Consider the following 18,554-nt stretch of genomic DNA (forward strand, 5'->3'; position numbering starts at 1 on the left):
ACAGGTGACTGTGAGGATGTGGCTTCCTCTTGGTTGTCAATTGAACAAAGCTATTGCTTCGAGGAGCACTTTCTGCTGTCTCTCATTGCTTGTTCAGCGATGGATCAGTAGGTTGGCAGGGAGCTGATTGATTTAAGCCTCCATCGGTTGCCCTTTGCAGGTCATTAGCTCTGACAACCACACCTACAGGCTTTCAATCAGCCTGCAGCTTGCAACCAATGATGTGAGCAGGAGAAGGTAATTTACCTCAACAAGCCTCTCCGGTGGGTCACCACACCTACCCAATATATCCTTCTGACTTCAGACACACAGGACTGTGCACGTTTCAGTCCTGCTGTGATCAGACTCTTGAATGAACCCCAAAATAGTGAAATAATGTTGCCTTTGCTTTGTATCAACTCATCACTCTCTGCACATTTGTGCTGGACCTTCTTTGTTGTACTGTGACCTGGTTTACTCGCTAAACAAATTCTCTCATTGGGTGGCACGGTTAGCTATTACAGCACCAGCGACTTGGATTTGAATCCAGTGCTGTCTGTAAGGAGTTTGCACGTTCTCCCTGTCACCGCGTGGGTTTGCTCCAAGTGCTCTGGTTTCCTCCCACATTCCAAAGGTTAGTAGTCACACGTGTGTGTTTAGGCAGCACGGGCTCTTGGTCCTGAAAGGCCTGTTGCCTCGAAGGTAAAATTTTGAAAAGGTATGTTGCTATACATGACACGTGCAGGGCAATGGGACAGTAGAATAATAGTTTGGCACAGATTAGTTGGACTGAAGGCCCTGTTTCTGTGCTGTAGTGTATGGTTCTAAGATGAGTCTCTGAATCTGGGAGGGGTTGGATAATTGATGGGAAATAAAGAGGTTAGCGACGGAATGCTGTGTGAGCTAGCATGGACTCAATGGGCTGACAGGCCTCCAATGTCATACGTAAAGCATATGTGAAGGTGACCTGAGGCCAATCAATGTTGAATAAAAGGTTTCCTTCACTGTCATAGGTGAAATTAGCAAGCTTTTTAACCAGAAGTTTGCCAGCTATTTTATCGAGTCAAAATCCTTCAGATTAAAAGATTTTACTGAACTTGATTTCCTACCTTGCCACCACATTCCATATCTTAGATTACCCATCCCAGAAGCACTGCGCCCAAACCATTTCATTTACTATCTTCTGTTTCTCTCAAGTCAATTTCGATTTCCACCACTTGCCGCTTGGTTGTTATTTTCGAACTGGCACCAGCAAGATGATGTAAAAGCAGCAGTGATTTTTTTCATTCCCTTCAGTGCTGCCAATTTCCCTGAAAAGGCCTATTTCTGTCATCTGTCTCAGTGTGACTCGCAGATCATTTTATCCCCTTCAGCCTCTGTTTTTGTCTGGTTCACCTTCCAGAATGGAACCTTGCCTTCAGATCTACATTGCATTTGTACCTTACATTTTAATTCAGGATCTGAGTATCGATGACGACATGGAAACATAAGGAATAGAAGCAGAAGTCGGCCATCTGACCCTTCGAGCCTGCTTGGCCGTTCAGCAAGATCATGGCTGCTCTGGCCATGGATTCAGTTCCACTTACCCATCCATAACCCTTAATTCTCCTGCTGTTCAAAAATCTGCTTAACTGTTCAATGAGGCCACCTCTACTACTTCCTTGGACAGAGAATTCCACACATTCACTACAATACACAAACGTACTGGAGAAACTCAGCAGGTCATGCAGCATCCATAGGATGTTAAGGGCAACCAATGTCTTGGGCCTGGGCTTTGCTTTCTTTGGATACTGTATGTCCTGCTGAGTTCCTCCGGCACGTTTGTGTATTGGACTTAACCCCAGCATCTACAGACTTTCTTGATTAAATTCACTGATTCACTGCTCCATGGGAGAAGCAGTTCCTCTCTGATGCAAGCTGATAACTACTGTCCATTCCTAATGCCCAAGAGGGCATTCAGCTTCCCCCTGAGTGTCTCAAGACCTTATGATGAATGACCATCATAAGCCCTTGTTACACAGAGATGCTGCAATACTGCCGTAAAGAAGACCAGTCATTAAGCCGGCTTTGCTTTTTTACACTGAACCTCCACTGCTGGTTTAAAGGTGGGAATACAATAACCCCCCTATGGAGTCATAAGCCCCTTTTACACACAACCTCTTCAAGGCAGGAATACTGCGCCTTTATTCCACTCTGTGTAAAACGTATGAACACGGAATGTGGGTTCATTGTTGACCAGCCTTTAAGCCGGCAGCAGAAGTAGTCACAGTGCTGAATCGCATTAGGCCTGCAAAGTCGGCTTAATGGCTGGTCTTCTTTATGGCTGTATTGCAGGATCTCTGTGTAACAAGGGCTAGAGTGTCCAGATGCAAGAGCATCAACCCCAAACAGAATTAATCTGCTTCTCACTGCTTAACTCATTGAACCCTTGCAGAATTTTTGATGTGTGGTCGGATTTCTTTCTCCTGTAGTATCTTTGCCTGGGAATCCTTCAACTGGATGGACAACCTTACCTCCCATCAGGAACAGTAAGCCAGCCACATACTGCATCAGCCCCCGATCCCAACAGCAGCCAAGGATCCCGATTATCCAGCCAAAGAGGATGATGGCGACTGCCATTCCCATGAATCCAGCTGTCATCCGACGGAGATCTGTGGAGGGAAAGAGAGAAGGCAAGGCTCATTAAGCTTAGCAAGAGAAGGCCTGGGTGACTCATGTACGCATGCGAATCCTATCTATCTGCATTTGGTCCATAGCCTCTTGCACTCCTGTGAATGCAATATTATCTGGTCTTGGGAAGACTGACCTGGACACACAGACCCCAAAGCACAGTCAGTCCCTATCACAAACAGACAACAGATGCAGAGGGAAATCAAGTTATCTGAAGCTGTAGAATTCAATATCAAATCCAGAAGGTTCAACTTGTTAGACAAACAGCACGGTAACAGGCCCTTCTGGCCCACAAGCCCAAGCCGTTCAAATACACCAATTAACCTAAACAGTCCATATATTTTTGCAGGGTGGGAGGGAACTGGAGCACCCGGAGGAAACCCACACGGACAAGGGAAGAACGCACAAACTCCTTACCGAATGCTCTAGATTCAAAGCCAGGTCGCTGGTGCTATGGCAGCGTTGCACTAACCATTATGCTAACCATACCATTCTTTTTCTCTCTAAGAGTGGAAGGCAATCCCAGGCTGACCCACTAGGGAAGAAGCCCTGCTCTTTATTTTGCAACATCTACATTCCTTTGTCAATGTTCTCATCCTCTAACTGCTCCCATTCACTCACTGAGAAGATAGCCTTTCATAGATTGTCCCCATGGTTACACTATGAGTGACATCCTCCCCTCCCTGCCTGCAATGTAATGAGCTCCTTTTAGGCCCTTTCAAACTGCTGTGTAAAATGGGGTTCACCAGGCAATTTGCCCAGTTAGTGCCCCACTCACACGGCAGTTAGAAAGAGTCCGACCCAGTCTGCGTGGTCCTAATCCAACCAGGTCCCTCACTTACCTCAGATGTAGCCAGGGAACCCAGTTAAACTTAACTAGGTCACATCCACTGGTGACTTGAACAGGAAAATGGCCGACCTGGTTACTCCTGTGATGTCAACACTTGCACACTGGCATCACAGGGAAACCCTTGGGCTGAAATTCCTGGCACGATCAGGGGGAAAGAGGGGTCACTGCTGCAGTGCCCAGGTGGGTGGGGTTGCTGGGAGAGTCGCTGCCACGAGGTGGTGGGAGCCACAATTGGGGGAGTGAGGTCACTCTCATGGGGGGAGAGGTCGCTGCTGTGGGTGGAAGGGGGAGAGAGGTAGCTGCTGTGCGAGGTGAGAGAGGTTGCCACCGCGGAGGGTAGAAATCGCTGCCATGGGGGGGTGGGGGTGGGAGAAGCGGGAGCCACAAACTGCCATTGCTGTGAATGCCACTCCGGTCCGCAATGACGGCTCGACATTCACAGCAGTGGAACATTGCTGGGGGTGGGGGGGGGGCACACGATTGATGGGGTGGGTGTCGATTGATGGTGGAGGAGGCGACTGAAGGGGGGAGGGTGACTACTGGGGTGATGGTGTTGGACGGTGGGTGGTGACTAATGGAGGAGTGACTGACAGAGGGTGTGACTGATGGCCAGTGGGGGACGGGGGAAACTAACTACCTTTAGTTCCGTGAGTGCATGGTGCGCCACTTACCGCATCATCACGGAGGCAGGATCCCCCTTAAATTGCTGGGTTGGCGATTTAATGGTTCAATCCCCCTGCAGTTTAAAAGGTGCTCCCAGCACCTTTGCCCCAGTAATCGTACCCAGGTCCCAGAAGGGCTGCCAGGTGCTACATAGTTTAAAAGAGCCTTTTGTCTCCTTCCCAATTCTGTCAAAGGATTTACGACCTGAAACATGAGCTGTTTCCCTTCCTGACCTGCTGAGTGTTTCCATCATATTCTGTTTTCATTATTGGTGCTGGTGATAGAGAGAAGAAAGAGGAAGTGAAGAGCTTGATCAGTTTCCAGAGCTGAAGGAACTCAATGAGTTATGCAGCTTCAGTGGGAGAAGAAGAATGTGTACTGACAATAACTGCACCAGTAGTGCGAGTATAAGATAGCTTTAATAAACTAATATGTACACCCACACTCCTGTTCGGCTCCGAATCATGGGTCCTCTACCGGCACCACCTACGGCTCCTAGAACGCTTCCACCAGCGTTGTCTCCGCTCCATCCTCAACATCCATTGGAGCGCTCACACCCCTAACGTCGAGGTACTCGAGATGGCAGAGGTCGACAGCATCGAGTCCACGCTGCTGAAGATCCAGCTGCGCTGGATGGGTCACGTCTCCAGAATGGAGGACCATCGCCTTCCCAAGATCGTATTATATGGCGAGCTCTCCACTGGCCACCGTGACAGAGGTGCACCAAAGAAAAGGTACAAGGACTGCCTAAAGAAATCTCTTGGTGCCTGCCACATTGACCACCGCCAGTGGGCTGATAACGCCTCAAACCGTGCATCTTGGCGCCTCACAGTTTGGCGGGCAGCAGCCTCCTTTGAAGAAGACCGCAGAGCCCACCTCACTGACAAAAGGCAAAGGAGGAAAAACCCAACACCCAACCCCAACCAACCAATTTTCCCTTGCAACCGCTGCAATCGTGTCTGCCTGTCCCGCATCGGACTGGTCAGCCACAAACGAGCCTGCAGCTGACGTGGACTTTTTACCCCCTCCATAAATCTTCGTCCGCGAAGCCAAGCCAAAGAAAGAAAAATGTACACTCAGAGGTCTTGCCGCTCTGCAAGACAAACCTGGAAGGCGAGACTGTAGCTCTGGACTGCTTTATATACAAGGTCACCGGGATGACCCCTGGTGACCTAGTGGTGTAATTACATATCACCACAAAATGATCGACATTTCAGACCGGATGCCTTCACCAAGTCTCCAGCGGTCTCCAATCAGTTTCCAATTGGTTGGGGAGGTGGTGTGTGCCCTTAGGATGGGTGTAATCAAATGACAAATGGCAGGGGTGCATGGGTGGGGAATTTGCAGGTGAGAGTTGAAAGGACAGAAATGGGTTCAATTGGAATTGGCAACCCTTAAGTCTTTAGGTGGCAATTAGGTGTGCAAACATGCCACCACCTTTGTGCTGCCTGGTTGCTTTCCTGGATCCCCTGTGGTCTATCCCCATAGCAATTCCCAAAACTTTCCAACTCCTGGTGTTTCTGAGAAGGTCTGAATGCATTAGGGAAATTCACAGTATCTGGGCAAGGAAGTGAGTACTTGTAAAATCCAATATCACCCCCAAAATATATAAAAGAGCAACATGACAGTGGGCTGGCCACTGGCTTTTTCAAAAAACAATCCATCCAGTGCCTTTCCCACCCCTTCCCTGCATCGCTGGAATGCTGTTACTTCTTCACGCAGTTCCTTGATTCTCTTTTGTAAGCTACAGCTCAACCTATACCCACCAACATATCCAACAGTTGCAGATCAAATCACTGCCACTCAACGTTTCAAACTGTTTTGGTTCCTGTAACCTGTTTCCTTAACCATCTTTATTAGCATATTTCCCCCAGCCTCTGGAAACAGCCTCCTTTACTGACTTCACAAGAAGTTCCTGCTTTTAAATACACCTCCCCTCCCCCACTTTTGAGGGACAGGAGGCTACAATTCTAAGGTAAGCTTTTAACAAGCCACCCCACCTTCTGCTGCTTGCTAAACCTGCTCTTGTCTTAGACTGGTTCGGCCCCGCATATTGATAAACACTGCAGCCATTTTACCTGCACGTGGGGTGAAAACTCGCCTGCAAAAGGTTTGCAGCCAATGTACTACAGTGAGGTTATGCAAAATGTTGCGTGATATTATGTGATAATGTGATAACATGGGGAGCACAGTTGGCACAATGTCTTTACAGCGCCAGCGATTGGGACTGGGGTTCGAATTTGGCGCTGTCTATAAGGAGTTTGTACGTTCTCCCCGTATCTGCCTGGGTTTTCCCCAGGAGCTCCAGTTTCCTCTCACCATTCAAAACATTCTGGGAGTGTAGATTAATTAGCGGCATGGAGGCATGGGCTGAAATGGCCTGTTACCATGTTGTATGTCTAAATTTAAAAAAAATACTCTAAAATAACTGGGGCCCTAATGTTTATTGGGCACTGTGGGATTGGTACTGACTGGGACATGAGCAGAGCTGTGTGTAATTTTGTGTACAATGGGATCTTTTCCATGCACCTGAAGGGGTTACAAGAGTCAAAAAATGGCTTTACATTCTCAGGGGTTACCCTAGAGTTCCAAACAGATCCAAGGAACAGCACTGGTGTGCTTCCCTCTTTAATGCTACACTGTGTACAAAGTTTTCCATTGAGTTACACTGCACTGTACTGTCAGCATTCTTCCTGCTACTTGGGTGTATTGCTAATTGAATGGATACAGCAGTGTTTGAATTGGTAGGGAATGCTCCCAAAGGACTCTCCTACCCTTTCCAGGATACTGGTGCAGAAGAGGTGTGTTCTTTGCACGAGGGGCCCACGAGACCTTCAAGACGTTAACAATAAGGAAGATCACTCTGTGAGCTCTGAATAGATGCATTTTTGGGATGGTTGCAATATCTGTACATCTCCTGCCTGCTGCTGAGGGGCAAAGCTGACTTCTCTTGTGAGTTTGGGGTTCAGGTGGCCTTGCTTAATGGTGCAGTGAGCAGCAAGTGAAGGAGGTTAGTGGAAGCTGCTTGGAGGTGAAGAAGCTTTGGGTGACTGTGACCCTGACTTCCAGGGGCCAGTCCACGCACAGGTTTGAGATCACAGCTCAGTGGGGAGACAATGGAGTCTGAGTGTGGCCCCAGTAAATAGCACCATTTGAGGAACTGGTAAAGCTAGGGATGCTGTAAGGAGTGAGGTTAAAGAGGCATGAGCTATCTCTCAGTGACAAGATTAATGAAGATCCCACCAATGAGCCAGACTGGAATTGTGTGCAGTAGCCCTCTGCTCAGGGTAAAGCTGGTATTTGATTGGACACTGGGGTTGTGGAAAGGCATCTCTTGGCTGGAGTGTCAGCTTAATGTTCCCTCCCCACCTCTCAATAACAGAAGTTGACATGAATGTAGCAGGATAGATGGCCCTTTGGGCCACCAGGTCTTCACTGACCATCAGGCACCTATAATCCCATGTTATTCTTCCCCCTCCCCAGATATCACTGCCAACTGACACGACACAATGACGTTGGCTATTCCAGCAGACTGACACCAGTGACTGTTGGGTTGTGCCTCCCCAAACAGCACTGGCACGGTGATCTCACACCTGTGCATGGACTGGCCCCTGGAGGTCAGGGTCACAGTCACCCAAAGTGACCGGTGCTGCATGAATGTAAGCAGTCATTTGCTTGAGGCTTCTCCAACCAAGAAGACACCCAATCACAGTCAGCGCCACAGCTGAACCCAAGTCTGCTCTCTCCAAAACCCCATGAGTTGATTTCTTTTTAACCTCTCTCTGTTACCTATTTTCCAACACTGGATCATAAAAGTGTTGGAGGATTGAATGTTGAAGGGAACGGTGCCCACCTCCCTAGAGTATAATTCAGAACTGCTTAATTAGGGCCTTGACATTAATTAAATGCTGCCATATAAAATGAGAAATGAAGTATCTTGCTGACAGTATTATTACATTTATGAAACTAAGTGAATCCAAGCACAGAGATTTGCAATAAAGACAAAGCTACTAGAAACCAAATGGAAGCTTTGTGCAGGGTAACATTTATGTTATTGGACCGGTCGACCAAAGCGTGCAAATTCAAATGCTTGTGGGACAGCTTCGGCATTTCAATTCACCTCAATGCAAAATTATCTACAAATACCCAATTTGGAATTTACTTTTGGTCACCATGCTGTAAAAAAAGGATGTTGTCGAACTGGAGAGGGTGCAGTGGAGATTGACGAGGACATTGCCAGGACTCGGGGTCCTGAGCTGCAGGGAGAGGCTGAGCAGGCTGGGGCTTTGTTCCTTGGAGGACAGGAGGATGAGTTGTGATCTCATAGTGATGCACAAAATCATGAGAGATGAAAGCAGAGCCTTTTGAGTGGGAGAATCAGTAACCAGAGGATGTAGGTTTAATGTGAGCGAGGGGTGGGGGGAGATTTAGCAGGAACCTGAGAGGTAACTATTTTACGCAGAGTGTGGCTTGTGTATGGGATGAGGCTCCTGGAAGAGGCAGTTGAAGCAGCTACTTTTGCAATATTTAAGAAAAATTAGGGAAGATACCTGTATAAGATAGGTTTAGAGGGAAATAGGCTGAATGCAGGCAGGTGGGACTAGTGTGGGTGGGAGCCAACTAGTGTGCGTCGGCATGGGCGGGGTGGGCTGAAGGGCCTGTTTCCACACTGTATCACTCTATGATTCTAATGAAAAGCTGTTCTTGGTAAAAGTGGGCATGAGCTATCAGGTTGCAGTTATGATCCAAACAGTGCAAATAGAAATGAACTGGAGGAGATCAGGGTGACAGTGCCCAGTGATGACAGGACCATCGTACCTCTCAGGATCATAAAAGAGAGCGAGAGCGTCACTAGAGTCTCCCTCCCTTACCCCTCAATGGGATCTACCGAGATCGTTGTCCGAAGAGGACATGCAAAATAATTGAGTACCCCTTCCGCCCTGCAAACAGCATCTTTCAGATGCTCCCGTCAGGAAAGAGATACAGGAGGATCAGAGCCAGCACCACCAGGCTGAGGAACAGCTTCTTCCCATGGGCAGTGAAAATGCTGAACGACCATAGGAACTGCTCACACTAACCAGCCGAGACTCATATTCATGAAACAACATTTATTTATTTATGTGTATATATGACTACCTGTCCTGCATGTGTATTGTTTGTCTGTATGTGTGTTAAGTCTGGTCGTGTGTCTGCATGTTTTGCCCTGAGGACCGGAGAATGTTGTATCGTCAGGTTGTACTTGTACAATCAGATGACAATAAACTAGACTTCATCAGTTGATTTGCCCTGGGTCAGAAACACAAGGGCTCCAGGATCTAAGCCTGACCAGAGGGTCAAGGCACACCCTGAGAGAGCTGTGTTGACAGGATTGCTGTCTGGTGAAAGAGAGTTGTGAAGCCAAAACCCTCTCAGGGAGATCTAAAGATTCTGACAAGACCATCCAAAGAGCACCCTTTGAAAAGCACTGAGAAGATGCACTGTTATACCAGCACGTTAGGGTTCAACTTTCTCACGGGCAGCTAGAGATGGCCGATAATTCCTCACAGCACAGAAAGAGGCAGTTCAGCCCCTCAGGCTTATGCCAGCCCTCAATAAACCTCTCCATCCTATTCCTTTACTTCTTTTCGGCACAGCCCTTTTTCTCCCCGAAGCCCATTAATATCCAATTGATTCTCCTAGCACTGGAGGTAACTCAAAGCAGCCAATTAACCCACCAAGTCACACGTCTTCAGGATGTGGGAAGAAACCAGAGCTCCTGAAGGAAGCCCACATGGTCAAAAGGTGAACGTGCCAACTCCAGGCAGACAACACCTGAGGTGAGCATTGAACCTGGGCCTTTGATGCTGAGATAACTTCCACTGGCTGAATGCAGCCCAAGAACAAATGGAGATGAAAACAGACAATTCCTGGGGATCTCCTCGAGGCAACTGTGAAGCTAACACACAAATGCCTCTACCTTCTAAGGTCATTGTGGTAAACCACTGTATGTATGTTTAGCTGTCTGGACACACCCCTTGGCCGACTGTACCTGTGGCTTATCCCACAGACTCCTGAATAAAGGTGACTGCCCCACAGCCCCCTCCCCAGTTCAGGACAGTCAACCAGCATGGCCATGCCCTCATTCTATTGCTAATAAAAACCTATCCGTTTTACTTAACTTCTAGTGTTTTAGAGTTACTGATGGTGCATCAGAGATTAAATATCGAACCTCAGCTAGGTGGGCCATGGTTGCATCATGGCCTGATTTGAAAACTTGACTGCCCGGGAATGTGGAAACAGGCAGAACCTAGCCAAATCCATCGTGGGATTGACCGCCTATCCACTGAAGACATCTATGTGGTGCGCTGCCTCAGAGAGGCAGCCATCATCATACAGGATCCTCATCATCCTGGTCACAACCTGAAGTCCAGCACCTCTAGGTTCAAGAAGTTTTTCTTCCCAACAGCCCTCTGGTTCTTGACCCAATGTATTACCTAAAACTAACTGCACTATTGTAACAACATATATTTTGTAACAATTAATCAATCCCTTTTATATATTTCCTCTTGAGGTGTTAACTTGAGTTCGTTTAATTTATACTTGTTTTTTGTAAGGTACCCATGCAGCTGCAGTAAGAATGTTAGTACTCATGTTCATTGTACTTATGTATATGACAATAAACTCATCACCATTATCTTTTCTCTACAGCCTTCCAAAAGGAGATTGGGAAGTTCCCTCTGGCCTCCTGATCTGTGCTCGATTTTGTGCATCAACAGATCTTCTTCAGGGGCAGAGGGCCTGTAGCGTGATCAATGACCACTCACGGACACGAAGTAAGGGCCAAAGGCTTTATGGATCTAAAGATCCAAGCAGGCCTCAGCATGCTGCTGGCTCAGGTCCAAGGGTGGGTATGGGGGAGGAGACTAGGGCTCTTGGCCTTTATTAGGGGTCTTAAGGGGAGGGGCCACCGATTCAGCAGGCGGGCCAGCCTGCCCAGCTCAGTGGGGAACGTGCCCGCAATACCGCGTTCTACCACAGGGCCCAGGTGCGAAATGCAGTTTACTCTTTAGTTCCTACTGATGGTGTGTGATCTGCTGGAGTTTCACCAGCACTTCATGTATTGTGCTACAATCATAGCGTCTGCAGGCCTTTCTGTTTCACTCAATCTTTTTCATTATAGTTTGAGTGATTTTATCGTGAGCAAATTACCTGCCACTTTATCCCTATAGCAAATATTTCATGGCTGTGACCTGCTTTCGGACATCCCGAGGCACCTTTTTCGTTCCCCTTATCTATCCCCTTTGGCAACAAAGGGAAGATAAAAACGTGGTTAAACAAGAAAATCTGCAGATGCTAGGGTTATGTGCATTGCATAAATGTGCTGGAGAAACTCAGCATGTTGGGTCTTAGCCCTCTGCTCTTTTCCATCACTTCTAAGCTTCTTTCTTTTCTACCCTTCCATCTGTATTCATCGATTACCTTGTACCTGTTAGCCTGTGCTCCTCACCCTGCCCCCTCCCTTCCTCTCTTCCTCTCCTTTTCCTCCCCAGACCTTTTAATTCAGATGTCCATCTGTTTTTCTGTTTTCCCAATGAAGGGCTGAGGCCTGAAATGTTGGTCACCTTTTACTTCCAACGGATGCTGCGTGACCTGCTGAGTTTCTCCAGCACTTGTGTGTATTGCAAGATTACATTGTAATAGAGCAATCATTTACACCACAGGTCAGAAGGAATTGGTGTGGCATCTCCTTTGAGGCAGAGATGATCCAGGTAATGTTAGCCAGTTGTGTGGTGTGGAACCTCTAAGAAGACACATTTCAAAGTACGATGAACAGCGTGTGGAAATGCAGGAGTTAATAACGGGTGGCAGGTGACAGAGGGTGATGTTAGTGGGATTTAGAGGATTAATGCCAGTGATAAAGTGTTCTAGACTTGCTATACATTCCCAACTGAACCATTTAATCATGAGTAGACTGCCAGACTCCTCAAACCTGCCCTGCCATTCAACATGATCATGGCTGATCTATACTGGCCTCAACTCCCCTTCTACATCAGTTCTCCAAATCCTTCAATTCCTCAATCTCTGAAATATTTATCTATCTCTAACTTAAAGTACCAGGCGGTACGGGCAGCAGTTAGTACAATGCCGTTACAGCGTCCACGATTGGGACAGGGGCTCAAATCCTGCACTGCTTGTAAGGAGTTTGTACATTCTCCCCGTATTTGCATGGGCTTCCTTCAGGAGCTCCAGTTTCCTCCCACCGTTTGAAACGTATCGGAGGTTGTTAGTTAATTGGGTGTAAATGGGTGGCACGGGCTCGTGGGCCAAAGCCAGAGAATTCCAGAGATTCACAGCCTTCTACAGGAAGTTTAACGTAGTGGTCAGTGGAATGCTACTACAACACCGGGGACCTAGGTTTGAAAACGCTGCTTTCTGTCGGGAGTTTGAACGTTCTCTCCGTGACCACGTGGGTTTCTTCCAGGTGCTCTGTGTTTCCTCCCACAAGCATATGGGTTAATTGGTCACATGGGCATATTTGGGTGATGAAAGGACCTGAGTAGAATCAGAAGGAGCAAGAAAGGAACACAGGTGGCTTGGATCACCTGGTTTCATATATTGCTGACTACTGCTGCAGAATACAAGAGACCTCTTCTATTCTCTCCTCCACAGACATTAGCTATTCTCACTCGGGCATATTCATGTCCATGACCCTATTGATGAACAAGTCACCCACCAGGCCCAAAAAAGGTTATTGAAAGAGGAAGTTTGGAATTTTTGTATGAAGATTCATCACATACCTCCAGACCACAGACTGATAATGATATCACACAGTCTGGTCACGCCTTTTATCCCACTGATCAAGTGCAGTCTGATTTCTTCAATGTGTGATTATCCCTCTGTTTGACATGCAATATTCAGCTGACAAACAGCATAAAGGAGTTGGCAAGGGAGGCAGGAGATTGAATCTGAGGAAGCAGGCTTGTGTCAGATATGCAGTGGAATTAAATACTTAACATCGTAAATCATCAGGGAAGGTCAATGATCTCAAAAAGCTCGTTTTCGCAGTGTCATTTATTTTGAGTTTGGAGCTGTTCCCGTTCTATCTTTCAGTAGACAAGGCAGAGTCAGATTAACCCAAGGCAAGTCTTCAGATAAGGAGCTGCTGTAACTTAGCCAGAGCTGTAAGGGAAACTGTGATTATGAGGTGAACCCATTAATGATAGCCGTGGAATGGCCATTCTTCCAGACTGTGGACACTCAGGGCCTTGAGCCTGTTCTGTCAGTCAGTTACATCAAGACTGATGTGGATCTCAACTCCAAATTGCTTGGCTGACAAAATCTATCCATCTTACACTTGAAACACCCAAGTGACAGCCCCTAACCCATAACCATATGAAATCAGAGCTGAATTAGGCAGGTTGGCCTGTCGATTCTGCTCAGCCATTCAAATCATGGCTGATGTATTTTTCCTCAGCCCCCTTTTCCTGCCTTCTCCCCATAACCCTTGACACCCTTACTGATCAAGAATATATCGACTGCCACTTTAAATCTAGAACCATACAACATTAGAGTACAGAAAACAGGCCCTTTTGCCCTTCTTGCCTGCGCCAAACTATTATTTTGCCTAGTCCCATAGCCCTCCATAACTTTCCCATCCATGTACCTGACCAAACTTTTCTTAAATATGAAAAGTGAGTCCACATTCAGCTCGCAGCTGGTTCCACACTCACAAAACTAGCTGTGTGATGAAGTTTCCCCTAATGTTCCACCTAAACCTTTCCCCTTTTGCCCTGAACACGTGTCCTCTGGTTTGTATCTCACCAAGCCTCAGTGGAAAAAGCCTACCTATATTTACTCTGTCTATGCCCCTTATAATTTTAAATACCTCTATCAAATCTACAGGGAATAAAGTCCTAGCCTGATTATTCTTTCCTTGTAACTCAGTTCTTGAAGTCCCAGCAACATCCTAATAAAACTCTACACATTTTCAATCTTATTGCTATCTTTTGTTTGGTTAGGTGACTGAAACTGCATGCAATACTCCAAATTTGGTCTCAGCAATGCCTTAAACATCTTTGCCATAACATCCCAAGTCCTATACTCAATATGCCAAAAGCTCTCTTTGCAACCCTATCTACTGTGATACCACTTTCCAGGAATTATCTATCTGTATTCCCAGGTCCCTCTGTTCTTCCGCACTCCTCAGAGCCCGACCATTTACCATGTATGCCCATTCTTGGTTTGTCCTTCCAAAATGCCACACCTCATCCAAGTCATCTACACAATGACTTGGTCTCCGCAGCCGTCTGTGGCAATAAATTCCACAGATTCACCATCCCCTGGCTAAAGAAACTTCTCCTCATCTCTGTTCTCAAGGGCTAAACTTTTATTATGAGGCTTTACTCTCCCACAACTGGCAACGATGTTTTGGATGAACAATTTTCTGATTTCTAACATTCTTAATGCGTCAATGTGCTTCCTAATTTCAATGTCAAACTGTTGGACAGTTCATGTCCTCATATTTCAAGTGTCTAAGATTTGGCTCTGTGCGCACTTCGTCAAATGGATTGCTGGGAGAGAGGTGGGGTGAGTTGGGAGGACTACTCCCTACTATTATGGACTCAAGAAGCATAGATAACATTTCAAATCCTGGCCAACTTTTCCAGAGATGGGATAGAGAGAAAACAAATTAATTTTAGGTGAGGAGGAATTGATAGGACCAAAGGAATATCTCTAATGAGGTGAAACCAAATAGGTTAACTTAAACGAACTTTGGTCAGAGCTATTTCCATTGTCCTATCCATTGCTTGCACATCTTTGCTGCCATTGAAATCCAACTTGCTTTCCCCTTTTTCCTCCCTCTCTCCTCTCCCTTTCTCTCTTCTGTCTCATTTTCTTTCTCTCTCCCTCCCTCCCTCCCTCCCTCTTTCTTTCTCAGTTTCAAGAAAGAGGAAGGGTCTCAGACCTGAGACATTAACTCTGCTTCTCTTTACACAGATGCTGCCTTGACCTGCTGAGTATCTCCAACATTTGGCTGCCTTCACTTCATGTCTCTAGCACCTGCAGTTTTGTTTCGATGGTTTGCAATTATCATGGATAAGTGGTGCTGGATCTCTGCAGGCAGTCCTCATGATGAATTTTAAACTGCTGCTTTAAAAAAAAGCCCTGAGGCGTTCTTGGAAATTCCAACTGAAATACAGCAGGACAGCTGAGGAAAAACATATAACATTGGCTCTAGTGGAAACTGCCTCGTCCTTGGGCTGGTCCCTCCCATCTCAGAAGAGACTAGTTGACATCACAAGGTCAAGAAAAGTTCATCCAAAAGCTAATTAAAGCATATTTAGTACATTTGCACATAATCTATCACCACATTCTCAAAACTAAGGATTGTCCTGTGTATTAAATATTCAGTGCTGATAAGTGCACGTGAAAGTTATGTCAATATGACCTCTGTGATTGATATTACATTAAGTTTTCAGAGTAAATAAACAAAGTGAAGGTTTTTAATTGGGTTTTAAGATGTGGATGTCACTGGCAAAGCAGGATTTATTGCTCTATGTATGAGAAAGCGATTTCAAGGCTCTTTTTGGTTTACGTCGCCTCACAATGTTTCCAATGGTGAGTTCCAGGGCTCAGACCCAGTAATGCAAAAGGGTGCAGTGTAACTTGGAGTGGGTCCTCTGAGGCAATGGTGCCCCCTTGGGCTCCTAACCCTGTCTGTTCCAGTGGTAAGTGGGGTCAGGGTTTGGGGTGGTGATGTGGAGGAGCCTTGATGAGTAACTGAGTGCAATTTGTTGCTGGTGCACAGTGCAGACACCAGGCAAAGCTATTGAAGGAGGTGGGGCAGCAGGTCTCCCATGGCCTCAGGGACCCGGCTTCAATCCGGAGTAACCTGGCGGTGCTGCTGCTGTGAGGGTTGAACCTTCTCTCTGGCCCACATCTCAAGAACCTGCAGGTTGGGAGCTTAATTGGCTGTTGTAAGTTTCCCCACAGGGTGTAGGTGATAGTGAAAATCTGGGGAAGGGGGCAGCAGTTGAGAGCAACGTGGAGAGAATAAAAATGGGATTATTGTAAGTAGGTAGTTGGCAGGGATAGAGGGAGAGCAGAGTTACAATGGTGCAGCAGGATTGAAGACTGTGGCTTCTCCTCCTTCTAATGTGTACCTTCATATGTTAATACTGTTGAATGATGAGGAGAGAAGGTTGCGGTCTCACTATTGTTGAAGATGGCGTTTGCCACTTCTATGTCAAAAAGCCCAACACACTCTGCCGGAGGATCTCAGCAAGTCGTGCCGCATCAGTGAGAGAAAAAGAAGAGTCGGAACCAGAGTTAATTGTCACGAACAGATCATGAATTTCATTGTTTTGTGGCTGCATCTCAGGTGCAAAATTGCAACAAATGACTTTTTTTTTTAATTAGCGCAAAACAAGAAAGTGAAGTAGAAGAATAGGAATTACAGGCAAAAAAAAGGAGTGGAAAATAAGTAAGACATTAAAAAAATAAATAAAAATTTAAATAAAATTTTAAAATTATAGAATAAATTTTGTTCTCTGAAGTAAAGCATGTGGAGGGCCTTGGTTGTGCTTTGCTTGTAGCAGCTGTTTGAATAAAGTTTTGTTTGAATAAAATGGCATCACCCAGGATGAGGAGCTGGTTGATGTCGCTCACTGTTATGGTGACTCTTTTAAAGTGTTGCCTTGTCCCTGCTTCATTAGAGTCTTTATCTTTATTAGTATATTATTAAGTAAGGAGGTCTGGAAGGCTGGCGGCAAAACTCTGCATGCCAAACTGCATGAGTTTTTCAAGCTCTGCTGGGACCAAGGAAAGCTGCCTCAGGACCTTCGTGATGCCATCATCATCACCCTGTACAAAAACAAAGGCGAGAAATCAGACTGCTCAAACTACAGGGGAATCATGCTGCTCTCCATTGCAGGCAAAATCTTCGCTAGGATTCTCCTAAATAGAATAATACCTAGTGTTGCCGAGAATGTTCTCCCAGAATCACAGTGCGGCTTTCGCGCAAACAGAGGAACTACTGACATGGTCTTTGCCCTCAGACAGCTCCAAGAAAAGTGCAGAGAATAAAACAAAGTACTCTACATCACCTTTGTTGACCTCACCAAAGCCTTCGACACCATGAGCAGGAAAGGGCTTTGGCAAATACTAGAGCGCCTCGGATGCCCCCCACAGTTCCTCAACATGGTTATCCAACTGCACGAAAACCAACAAGTTCGGGTCAGATACAGCAATGAGCTCTCTGAACCCTTCTCCCTTAACAATGGCGTGAAGCAAGGCTGCGTTCTCGCACCCACCCTCTTTTCAATCTTCTTCAGCATGATGCTGAACCAAGCCATGAAAGACCTCAACAATGAAGACGCTGTTTACATCCGGTACCGCACGGATGGCAGTCTCTTCAATCTGAGGCGCCTGCAAGCTCACACCAAGACACAAGAGCAACTTGTCCGTGAACTACTCTTTGCAGACGATGCCGCTTTAGTTGCCCATTCAGAGCCAGCTCTTCAGCGCTTGACGTCCTGTTTTGCGGAAACCGCCAAAATGTTTGGCCTGGAAGTCAGCCTGAAGAAAACTGAGGTCCTCCATCAGCCAGCTCCCCACCATAACTACCAGCCCCCCCACATCTCCATCGGGCACACAAAACTCAAAACGGTCAACCAGATTACCTATCTTGGCTGCACCATTTCATTGGATGCAAGGATCGACAAAGAGATAGACAACAGACTCACAAAGGCAAATAGCGCCTTTGGAAGACTACACAAAAGAGCCTGGAAAAACAACCTACTGAAAAACCTCACAAAGATTAGCGAATACAGAGCCGTTGTCATACCCACACTACTGTTCGGTTCCGAATCATGGGTCCTTTACCGGCATCACCTACAGCTCCTAGAACGCTTCCACCAGCGTTGTCTCCGCTCCATCCTCAACATTCATTGGAGCGACTTCATCCCTAACATCGAAGTACTCGAGATGACAGAGGCCGACAGCATGGAATCCACGCTGCTGAAGATCCAACTGCGCTGGGTAGGTCACGTCTTCAGAATGGAGGACATCGCCTTCCCAAGATCATGTTATATGGCGAGCTCTCCACTAGCCACCGTGACAGAGGTGCACCAAAGAAGAGGTACAAGGACTGCCTAAAGAAATCTCTTGGTGCCTTTAACATTGACCACCGCCAGTGGGCTGATATCACCTCAAACTGTGCATCTTGGTGCCTCACAGTTCGGCGGGCAGCAACCTCCTTTGAAGAAGACCGCAGAGCCCACCTCACTGACAAAAGACAAAGGAGGGAAAACCCAACACCCAACCCCAACCAACCAATTTTCCCCTGCAACCGCTGCAACCGGGTCTGCCTGTCCCATATCGGACTTGTCAGCCACAAACGAGCCTGCAGCTG

General features: G+C 46.7%; 1 protein-coding gene and 1 long non-coding RNA gene across 8 annotated transcripts in view; one reads left to right on the top strand and one right to left on the bottom strand.

The window, feature by feature from the left end:
- Positions 1-18,554, bottom strand: part of tmem178bb (transmembrane protein 178Bb) — a 367,927-nt gene that overhangs the window by 16,337 nt on the left and 333,036 nt on the right. For all 6 annotated transcript variants that reach the window (XM_069903213.1, XM_069903212.1, XM_069903210.1 and 3 more), the window contains one exon: positions 2,493-2,630. In XM_069903213.1, coding sequence (XP_069759314.1) covers positions 2,493-2,630 — 138 coding nt within the window. The remainder of the gene's footprint in view (positions 1-2,492; positions 2,631-18,554) is intronic.
- LOC138745527 (uncharacterized) lies at positions 3,646-15,584 on the top strand. Of its 2 annotated transcripts, none has more exons than XR_011346322.1 (3): positions 3,646-3,679; positions 10,850-10,974; positions 15,140-15,584. It is a non-coding gene; the product is annotated as an uncharacterized lncRNA (long non-coding RNA). The 2 variants fall into 2 exon arrangements; XR_011346323.1 differs by lacking the exon at positions 3,646-3,679 and adding an exon at positions 3,784-3,810.

Source organism: Narcine bancroftii, chromosome 11, assembly GCF_036971445.1.
Source record: "Narcine bancroftii isolate sNarBan1 chromosome 11, sNarBan1.hap1, whole genome shotgun sequence".
In the NCBI taxonomy this organism is placed as follows: domain Eukaryota; kingdom Metazoa; phylum Chordata; class Chondrichthyes; order Torpediniformes; family Narcinidae; genus Narcine; species Narcine bancroftii.